The sequence below is a fragment of the Scyliorhinus torazame genome, chromosome 6, assembly GCF_047496885.1.
Source record: "Scyliorhinus torazame isolate Kashiwa2021f chromosome 6, sScyTor2.1, whole genome shotgun sequence".
Lineage (NCBI taxonomy): Eukaryota > Metazoa > Chordata > Chondrichthyes > Carcharhiniformes > Scyliorhinidae > Scyliorhinus > Scyliorhinus torazame.
The window spans coordinates 301,728,236-301,738,879 of NC_092712.1; the positions used below are offsets into that span (position 1 = coordinate 301,728,236).

The following is a 10,644-nucleotide window of genomic DNA, read 5'->3' on the forward strand; positions in this document are numbered from 1 at the left end:
TCTCCTTACAAGCCCTCTCCGATCTCATCCTGTCCATGAGATCCAGCTCTTGCTCTCCTGACCCTACTCCCAGCAAACTGCAAGCCACTCAATCTCCCCTCCTGGTCGATATTGTTAGTATTTCTCTCTCTTCAGGTGTTGCCCCTCTCCCCTTCAAATCTATCATTAATCCTCTCCTCAAAAAAAACAACTTTATTGGCCCCAATCCTTGTAAACTACTATCCCACCTCGAACCTCCCTTTCCACTCAAGTCTTTAAAACTGTTGGGCGGGATTCTCCAATCACGCGGCAGAGTGTCCACACCGTCATAAATGCCGTCGTGTTTTACAACGGCATGAACGGGCCGCTGCCAGGATTCATTCTGGCCTCTACAGGGGGTCAGCACGGCGCTGGAGCGGTTTGTGCCGCACCAGCTGCTGATCCCGGTGCGAACTGTGCGCTGCGGGATCCGTACATGCGCAGTGGTGTTGGCGGCAATGCGCACATGCGCAGTGGCCTCCTTCAACGCGCCAGCCACGACGCAACATGGCGCAGAGCTACAGGGGACAACGCGTAGAAAAGGAGGCCCCCAGCTAGAGAGGCCGTCCCGCCGATTGGTGGGCCCCAATCGCGGGCCAGGCCACATCGGAGGTCCCCCACCCCCCCACCCCTCTGCCCCCCCCTTCCCCCTTCCCCACTCTCCTTTCCCTCCCCTTCCCCCCTTCCCTCCCGCCCCTTTCCCCTCCCTTCCCCCCCTTTACCCCCCCTCTGCCCCTTCCCCCCTCCCCTTCCCCCCTTCCCTTTCCCCCCTCTCCCCCCCCTTTACCCCTCCCTTTACCCCCCCTTCCCCCCTCCCTTTACCCCCTTCTCTCCCTCTCCCCCTCCCTTCCCCCCTCTCCCACCCCCCTTTTCCCCTCCCTTTCCCCCCCCTCCCCCTCCCTTTACCCCCCTCCCCCTCCCTTTACCCCCCTCCCCCTCCCTTTACCCCCCTCCCTTTACCCCCCTTTACCCCCCTTCTCCCCCTCCCCCTTCCTTTACCCCCCTCCGCCCCTTCCTTTACCCCCCTCCCTTTACCCCCCTTCTCCCCCTCCCTTTACCCCCCTTCTCCCCCTCCCCCCTTCCTTTACCCCCCTTCTCCCCCTCCCCCCTTCCTTTACCCCCCCTCCCCCCCTTCCTTTACCCCCCTCCCCCCCCCTCCTTTACCCCCCTCCCCCCCCTTCCTTTACCCCCCTCCCCCCCTTCCCCCCCTTCCTTTACCCCCCTCCCCCCCTTCCTTTACCCCCCCCTTCCTTTACCCCCCTTCCTTTACCCCCCTCCCCCCTTCCTTTACCCCCCTTCTCCCCCTCCCCCTCCCTTTACCCCCCTTCTCCCCCTCCCCCCTTCCTTTACCCCCCTCCCCCCTTCCTTTACCCCCCTTCTCCCCCTCCCCCTCCCTTTACCCCCCTTCTCCCCCTCCCCCCTCCCTTTACCCCCCTCCCCTCCCTCCCCCTCCCTTTACCCCCCTCCCCTCCCCCCCCTCCCTTTACCCCCCCTCCCCTCCCTCCCCCCTCCCTTTACCCCCCCTCCCCTCCCTCCCCCCTCCCTTTACCCCCCCTCCCCTCCCTCCCCCCTCCCTTTACCCCCCCTCCCCTCCCCTCCCTCCCCCCTCCCTTTACCCCCCCTCCCCTCCCCTCCCTCCCCCCTCCCTTTACCCCCCCTCCCCTCCCTCCCCCCTCCCTTTACCCCCCCTCCCCTCCCTCCCCCCTCTACCCCCCTTCTCCCCCCTCCCTTTACCCCCCCTTCCCTCCCCTCCCCTCACCCCCTTCTCCCCCCTCCCTTTACCCCCCCTTCTCCCCCTCCCCTCCCCCTCCCCTCACCCGACTTCGCCCACATCTGAGTTCATCTGCTGCCGAAATCCTCGGACATACCTTTGTTACCTCTCAATTTAATTATTCAAATGCAGTCCTAGCTGATCTCTCACAATCTACTCTCCATTACCTTGGGGTCATCCAAAACTCTACTGCCCACTTAACCCGCAGCAAGCCTTGTTCCCCTAACACTCCTGTTCCCGCCCTATTTTAATATTCTCATCCTAGTTTTCAAATCCTTCCATTGCCTCACCACCCGCATCCTGTAATCTCTTCCAGCTCCACAACCCTCTGAGGTATCTGCACTCATCTAATTTTGGGCATCTCTGATTTTAAACACTCCACCATTGGTGAATGTGCCTTAAGTCGCCTGGGCCCTAAGCTCAGAAATTCCTCTGCCAGACCTGCTGAATCTTTGCAGCACTCCTGCACCTTGCCTTCCTCCTTTAATAATAATCATCTTTATTAGTGTCACAAGTAGGCTTACATTAATGCTGCAATGAAGTTACTATGAAAAGCCTCTAGTCGCCACATTCCAGCGCCTGTTCGGGTTCACGGAGGGAGAATTCAGAATGTCCAATTCACCTAACCAGCATGTATTTCGGGACTTGTGGGAGGAAACCGGAGCGCCCGGAGGAAACCCACGCAGACACGGGGAGAACGTGCAGACTCCGCACAGACAGCGACCCAAGCCAGGAATCGAACCAACAGTGCTACCCTTTAAGACACTCCTAAAAACCCCACCACATCTTCGGCTTCTGGCCATCTGACCTAACATCTCTGGGGTGTCCAATTTTGTTTGATAATGTTCCTGTGAAGAACATTGGGACGCTTTGTTGCCTGAAAGTAGGGGGAAGGCTATATAAATGGAAGTACATATGCGCCTCTCAGCTTCTGTGTCCTGGTGCTGCCTAATTTTGGAACTGAAATTTGTTTAAATCCCCCAGGGGAAGGGCATTGGCGCTCAAACTGTCGCAGTGCAAGATCTAACAATACTGGGTTGCATTGCAACTCACAGATACAAATATTGTTCACCTGCTGCACCAGAGAGAGAAAGAGATGTGGGGTTAACTGTCCAGGTGTGAAAGGATGAAAGAGCAGTGATAAGAGACACACACATAAATGACACCCCAGCAAGTGCACAAGTGTTTGAAAACAAACTCGATCTGAAGGGCTTGTTGGCTGCATTGCAAGTGGGTGATGAGCAGGCTCTCAGGTTGTTGGCATGTGCCTGCTGAGGGAGGGAGGGAGTACCTGTCCAGTGATGCCGGTGATGATGGCCACTTTCCTCTTGCCTTGGGCAATTCCAGCTGATGGGGCCGGGCTGTCACCGCCCGCCGCCTCACGCTTCCGATCATTATTCATGGCTGCCAGCTGGGAATCCCGGTACCACCGCCGCCGCCGCTCTCCGACTTTCTGCTGCACGCTTACTACCTCCTCCTGAGATCGAGTGAGCCGCACTTCCGCGTTGTGTCAGAAGCGGCCACTCCGGGGGCTGGGCCGGGCCGCGCCGCTCCGCTCGGTGGCAACCGGCTGCAAGGGCTCAGCGCCGCCCCTAGCAACTGGCCCCGCCTCCTCCCCCACCCCCGACTCTCCTGCGCCTGCGCCGCTCCCGCCGGCGCCGCCGCAGCCTCGCTCCGCCGCCGCCGCTCTTCTCCAGCCGCAGCGCCACCCGCAGCACGGGAGGTGCGCTGCTGGTTGCCAACCAGGGATGACAGAAAATGTTGGACAATCGCGGCAGGTCTGACAGCATCTGTGGAGAGAGAAGGCACTGACGCGTGGACTCTGGACCACTCTTTGTCAAAGCTGGAGAGAACTGGAAATGGTGTCAGATTTATAATGCAGTGGGGGGAGCGCGGAGCGGCGGGACCAGCAGCGGATGAAGAGAGACAAAGATGTCATTCGTGGGCAGAAAGACAAAGGGAATGTAAATGTGGGTGATTATGGCGAAGAAGATAGTGGCGCATAAAGAGATTAGAATGTGTGAATAGCAGAACAGAATCTTCTTTTCAGAAATTAGAAGCGGGAGGAGGTCATTCGAGCCTGCTCCGCCATTCATTGTGATCATGGCTGATCATCAAATTCAATCCCCTGATCCCGTCTACCCCCCATAATCCCCTGACCCCTTTAGCCCCAACAGCTATATCTAATTCCTTCTTGAAATTACACAACGTTTGTCAAAGCGCAACTAGGGACAGTTGGTCCTGTGGGGTCGGGGAGGAATGAACAGTGGTGAGGGCAAAACAGATCGATGAAATAGATTGATAAAAATGGGATGACGGTGGAGGAGAGAGTTCACAGTCTGAAGCTGTTCCTTTCAATTTTTGCCCCATAACCCTACCGGCTCCGATGCCAGCAATTTCTGGCCTTCTGTTCATCAGTTGATTGATTGATCTGCTGAAGCTGCTTCACTCCCAACGATTTTTGAATAATAACTTTTTTTTCTTTCTTCTGATCCCATCCTCGTCATCAATTTTCTTTTTGTTAAATGTTAAATCTTTAGATCCAGCAAAGGGCAGCACAGCGGTGCTGCTGATTGGCTGTTGCGGGGAAACGTTGCATCTTGCATTGCGGTCACTGTATCCAGAACGTGTACCTGAGCAAGACAACCTTTGTGTTCAAGTGAAGGCAAGCATCCAGCAGAGGGGAGCTGCTGATTGGCTGTTGCGGGGAAAATCTGCATCAGTGCATTGCGGTCACTGTATTCGGAACGTGTACCTGAGCAAGGCACCCTTCGTGTTCAAGTAAAGGCAAGCATCCAGCAGAGGGCAGCAGAGCAGAGCTGCTGATTGGCTGTTGTGGGGAAAATTTGCATCAGTGCATTGCGGTCACTGTATCTAGAAGGTGGTTTGTGGAGGAGCTGTTGTCAAGTGACAGTTAAACCCCAAACACTTCTCCAGTGTTTCCCTCCCTACCTCCTCCTCTAACCAAAAAAAACCAATCACCATAAGGATCCCAGCCGAGTAAAGATCAAAAGGGAGACTCGAGAACAGGTAGAAGTAGAAAGAAGTTGAACCGTGACGTCACAGCCTGCAGGTAAGTGATTGGCTGGTGACTGGTAAGTAGTTTTTCTGTGGTGGTTGCTGAGTGAGTGCTTGCTGAGAAGGGGAGTACATTTTTAAAAAAACGTACTGTTGGGAGTTTCCAGCTGAATCCGGTCGGAGTGAGTACAGAATGACTGCTGGGTAAGTAGTAAAGATTTAAATTGTTTGCGCGGGCCCATAACAGCTGGTTGCTGTTCTCGTGCAGGGCGCAGTGGTTGCTGGATAAGTGTTTTATTTTTACCTGTATTTAAGTTGGGCGGTTGCTAAACTCTAGACACTACACTTGTAGTGTCCCCCACCCTTCCACCTCCTCTAACCTAAGGGGTAGAGTGAATATCAGGTAAACTCTTTCTTTTTCTTGTTTTATCTAGAGGGGATGGCAGGGAAGGCAGTGCAATGTTCCTCCTTCAGAATGTTTGCGGTGAGGGTGTTTGCGTCAGTGTCCCTGCTGATTTCACGTGCGGGAAGTGCACCCAACTCCAGCTCCTGAGAAACCGTGTTAGGGAACTGGAGCTGGAGCTGGATGAACTTCAGATCATTCGGGAGGCAGAGGTGGTCATAGATAGTAGCTTCAGGGATGTAGTTACTCCGAAGAATCAAGATAGATGGGTGACGGTGAGAGGGGCTGGGAGGAAGCAGTCAGTGCAGGGACCCTCTGTGGTTGTTCCCCTCAGTAACAAGTATACCGCTTTGGATACTGTTGAGGGGGACAACCTACCAGGGGTAAGCCACGGTGAACGGATCTCCAGCACTGAGTCCGTCCCTGTGGCTCAGAAGGGAAGGAGGCAGAGCAGGAGAGCAATAGTTATTGGGGACTCGATAGTTAGAGGGACAGATAGACGGTTCTGTGGCAACGAAAGAGACTCATGGATGGTATGTTGCCTCCCGGGTGCCAGGGTCCGTGACGTTTCGGATCATGTTTTCAGAATCCTTAAGGGGGCGGGGGAACAGTCACAAGTCATGGTACACAGCGGTACCAACGACAGAGATAAGAGAAGGGACGGGGATTTATAACAGGAATTTAGGGAGCTAGGGTGGAAGCTGAGAGCCAGGACAAACCATGTTGTCATCTCTGTTTTGTTGCCGGTGCCACGCGCTAGCAAGGTGAGGAACAGGGAGAGAGTGCAGATAAACATGTGGCTGCAGGGATGGTGTAGGAGGGAGGGTTTCATTTACGTGTATAATTGGAGCACATTCTGGGGAAGGTGGGACCTGTACAGACAGGATGGTTTGCACCTGAACCAGAGGGGCACAAATATCCTGGGAGGGAAATTTGCTACGGCTCTTCGGGGGGGGATTTGTCAGGGGGATGGGAAAACGAGCTGCAGTCCAGAAACCAGTGTTGAGAGTAGTGAGGTACTGAGGAGGGTATCAAGGTCACAGGAGTGTACCGGCAGACAGAAAGGTGGGTTGAAGTGTGTCTACTTCAATGCAAGGAGCATCCGGAATAAGGTAGGTGAACTTGGAGCGTGGATTGGTACTTGGGACTATGATGTTGTGGCCATTACGGAGACATGGTTAGAATAGGGACAGGAATGGTTGTTGAAAGTTCCGGGCTATAGATATTTCAGTAAGAGTAGGGAAGGTGGTAAAAGAGGTGGATATGGTACTGGGTAATGAGCCGGGCCAAGTGTTAGATTTGGTTATGGGAGATAGTGACCACAATTCAGTGTCTTTCACTATTGCAATGGAGAGGGATAGGGCCATATGGCAGGACAAGGTTTAGAATTGGGGGAGGGGTAATTATGATGCGATTAGGCAAGAATTAGGGAGCATAAGATGGGAACAGAAACTGTCAGGGAAAGGCACAAATGAAAAGTGGAGCTTGTTCAAGGAACAAATACTGCGTGTCCTTGATTGGTATGTCCCTGTCAGGCAGGGAGGAAATGGCCGTGTGAGGGAACCATGGTTCACAAAAGAGGTTGAATGTCTTGTCAAGAGGAAAAATGAAGCGTATGTAAGGATGAGAAAACAAGGTTCAGTTGGGTCGCTTGAGGGTTACAAGGTAGCAAGGATTGAGCGAAAAAAAAGGGCTCAGGAGAGCTAGGAGGGGGCATGAGAAGTCCTTTGCGGGTCGGCTCAAGGAAAACCCCAAGGCGTTTTAATCTTATGTGAGAAATAAAAGAATGACCAGGGTGAGGTATGGCTGGTCAAGGACAGTAGTGGGAACTTGTGCATGGGGTCAGAAAAAATAGGAGAGGCGTTGAATGAATACTTTTCTTCCGTGTTCACCAAGGAGAGGGGCCATATTTTTGAGGATGAGAGTGTGATACAGGCGGGTAGGCTGGAGGAGGTAGATGTTCTGAGGAAGGATGTATTAGCAATTTTGAAAAACCTTAGGGTCGACAAGTCTCCTGGGCCAGATGGGATATATCCAAGGATTCTTTGGGAGGCAAGGGATGAGATTGCAGAGCCTTTGGCTTTGATCTTTGGGTCCTCACTGTCCACGGGGATAGTGCCAGAGGACTGGAGAGTGGTGAATGTTGTTCCTCTGTTCAAAATACGGAATAGGAATGACCCTGGTAATTATAGGCCAGTTAGTCTTACTTCGGTGGTCGGTAAGTTAATGGAAAAGGTCCTGAAGGATAGGATTTATGATCATTTGGAAAGATGCAGCTTAATCTGGGATAGTCAACACGGATTCGTGAAGGGTAAGTCTTGCCTCACAAATTTGATTGAATTCTTTGAGGAGGTAACTAAGTGTGTAGATGGAGGTAGAGCAGTTGATGTCGTATGCATGGATTTTAGTAAGGCGTTTGATAAGGTTCCCCATGGTCAGCTTATGAAAAAAATAAGGAGGTGTGGGATAGAGGGAAATTTGGTCAATTGGATAAGTCACTGGCTATCACATAGAAGACAGAGGGTGGTAGTGGATGGAAAATTTTCAGACTGGTGACCAGTTACAAGCGGTGTACCACAGGGATCAGTGCTGGGTCCTCTGCTATTTGTGATTTTTATCAATGACTTGGAGGAGGGGGCTGAAGGGTGGGTCAGTAAATTTGCTGATGACACCAAGGTTGGTGGAGTAGTGGATGAGGTGGAGGGCTGTTGTAGGCTGCAAAGAGACATTGATAGGATGCAGAGCTGGGCCGAAAAATGGCAGATGGAGTTTAACCCGGATAAGTGCGAGGTGATTCATTTTGGTAGAAAAGATTTGAATGCTGATTACAGGGTCAACGGCAGGGTTCTGAGGAATGTGGAGAAACAGAGAGATCTTGGGGTTCATGTCACAGATCTCTGAAGGTTGCCACTCAAGTGGATAGAGCCGTGAAAAAGGCCTATAGTGTGTTAGCGTTTATTAACAGGGGGATTGAGTTTAAGAGCCACGGGGTTATGCTGCAACTGTACATGACCCTGGTGAGACCACATTTAGAGTATTGTGTGCAGTTCTGGTCACCTCACTATAGGAAGGATGTGGAAGCATTGGAAAGGGTGCAAATGAGATTTACCAGGATGCTGCCTGGTTTGCAAGATAGGTCTTATGAGGAAAGGTTGAGGGAGCTAGGGCTTTTCTCTTTGGAGCAGAGGAGGATGAGAGACGACTTAATAGAGGTTTATAAGATGATGAGGGGGATAAATAGAGTGGACATTCAGAGACTATTTCCTCGGGTGGATGTAAGGCATAACTATAAGGTTCAGGGTGGGAGACATAGGAGGGATGTCCGAGGTAGGTTCTTTACTCAGAGAGTGGTTAGGGTGTGGAATGGACTGCCTGCTGTGATAGTGGAGTCGGACACTTTAGGAACTTTCAAGCGGCTATTGGATAGGCACATGGAGCACACCAGAATGACAGGGAGTGGGATAGCTTGATCTTGGTTTCGGACTAAGCTCGGCACAACATCGAGGGCCGAAGGGCCTGTTCTGTGCTGTACTGTTCTATGTTCTAGAATAAATGGGGCGGCACAGTGGCACAGTGGTTAGCGCTGACGCCTATAGCGTTGAGGACCCTGTTCGATCCCGACCCCGGGTCACTATCCGTGTGGAGTTTGCACGTTCTCCCCGTGTCTGAGTGGGTCTGGCCCCCACAACCCAAAGATGTGCAGGGTAGGTGGACTGGCCACGCTAAGTTGCCCCTTAATTGGAAAAAAATAATTGGGTACTGTAAATTTTAAAAATATGTCTTTGGACTAACAGTACAAATGAAATAGGATTTCAGAAGTACGAGGATTTGGTGCATGATTAACAGAGGTTTATTGAGTAGGTCTTGTGCAGGGTTTCGCACCAGGTTCTCCAAAGGCCTGCAAAGTAGATGATGAGTTCACACGTGTCACTTGACTCGATCTTAAAGAGACACTGCACACAACTACAGTCGCCCACATATTTAACATGAACCATTAATGTTGTTTTCCTCTCTGATGCTGTCTGATCAGCTAAGTATTTGCTGCATTTTTTCTTCATATTTCAGATTTCAAGGAACTGTAGTAACTTGCATCTGTTTGTATTGTTGGTTGAGGGCTATTTATTGACACGAAGGAGAGCTCCATGGTTTTCCTTCTTCTGCCCTAAGCTCTAGAATTCTCTTCCTCAACTGGCCTGTCTCTTTACCTCCCTCTCTTCTTTCACGACACTTCTTAAAACCTTCCTTTTCTACCAAACTTTCAGTCACCAGTCCTACTATATCCTTTTGTGACTGAATGTTGTACTTTGCATGATAATGCTGCTGTGGACTGATTTGGGATGTTTTACTATGATAAAGGGGGTTGTTGTTCAATACAATGGGACCTCTTACATCCATCTGAACAGGTTTAATGTCTCACCCAAAAGATAGAAGCTCCAACAGTTAGCATTCCCTCAGTACTGCACTGGAGTGTCAGCTGAGATGATGTGATAAACCATGTGGTGTGGGGCTTGAAACCCACAATCTTTTAACTTGGGGGTACGAGTGGTACCAGCGAACCACAGCCGAGTACGAGAGATTTAGAACAGAGAGCAGTGCAAAGTTACGTATGTGGATAAGATATTCAGTGGATGAAGAAAAAGGGATCGAAGGGGTATGGGACAGATTGGGTAAATGTGTTTTGAACTATTCACGTGCATAGAAGGTAAATGCCAAATGGACTGTGATGTGTTATCTATGTTGGATTAAAGCGGACTACGGATGCAGTATCACTTGAAAACAGGCTTCCAACGCTGTAGATGGTTCAACACTGCTTTATTGAACTTGCCGAGTAATGTACATAGTTCACTGTGAGTCGACACTCTATTAATCTAAACTTGCTAACCTTGGTCTGGCTTGCCCAGACTTGCTCTGTGCCATGTGTAGTGGGTGCTGACTGTACATTGTACCCGACTGTTGCTACAGCTATCACCAGTACGAAGAGGCCGAGCCTTCCTGCCTTGTGTGTTTTATACTGGTAATGTACCCTGTAGTGTCCTACCTGGTGATTGGTTGTTCTGTATTCTGTGTGGTGATTGGTTCCTGTGTGTGTCCATCACTGCCTGTCTGTAACTCATTATGAACATGTGTGCATATTATGACAGACTGGATCGGTCTAATGGTCTGTTTCCATATTGTAACTCCTGTGCATTATAAATTATTCCTCATTTATAATTCAGATTGTGTATTTGGCGGCACAGTGGTTAGCACTGCTGCCTCACAGCGCCAGGGACCCGGTTCAATTCCGGCCTCAGGTGACTGTGTTGAGTTTGCACTTTCTCCCCGTGCCTGTGTGGGTTTCCTTCGGGTGCCCTGGTTAGATGGGGTTACGGGGATAGGGTGGAGGCATGGGCCTAAGTCGAGTGCTCTCTCTAAGGGCTGGTGCAGACTCGATGGG

At 51.4% G+C, this 10,644-nt stretch overlaps 1 protein-coding gene across 1 annotated transcript in view; it reads right to left on the reverse strand.

Annotated features, from left to right (window-relative positions):
• Nucleotides 1-3,382, reverse strand: part of gmds (GDP-mannose 4,6-dehydratase) — a 677,745-nt gene extending 674,363 nt beyond the window's left edge. The window contains exon 1 of the mRNA XM_072509922.1: nt 3,081-3,382. Within this exon, the coding sequence (XP_072366023.1) occupies nt 3,081-3,191 (111 nt within the window). The 5' untranslated portion in view covers nt 3,192-3,382. The remainder of the gene's footprint in view (nt 1-3,080) is intronic.
• Nucleotides 3,383-10,644: the final 7,262 nt, after the last annotated feature.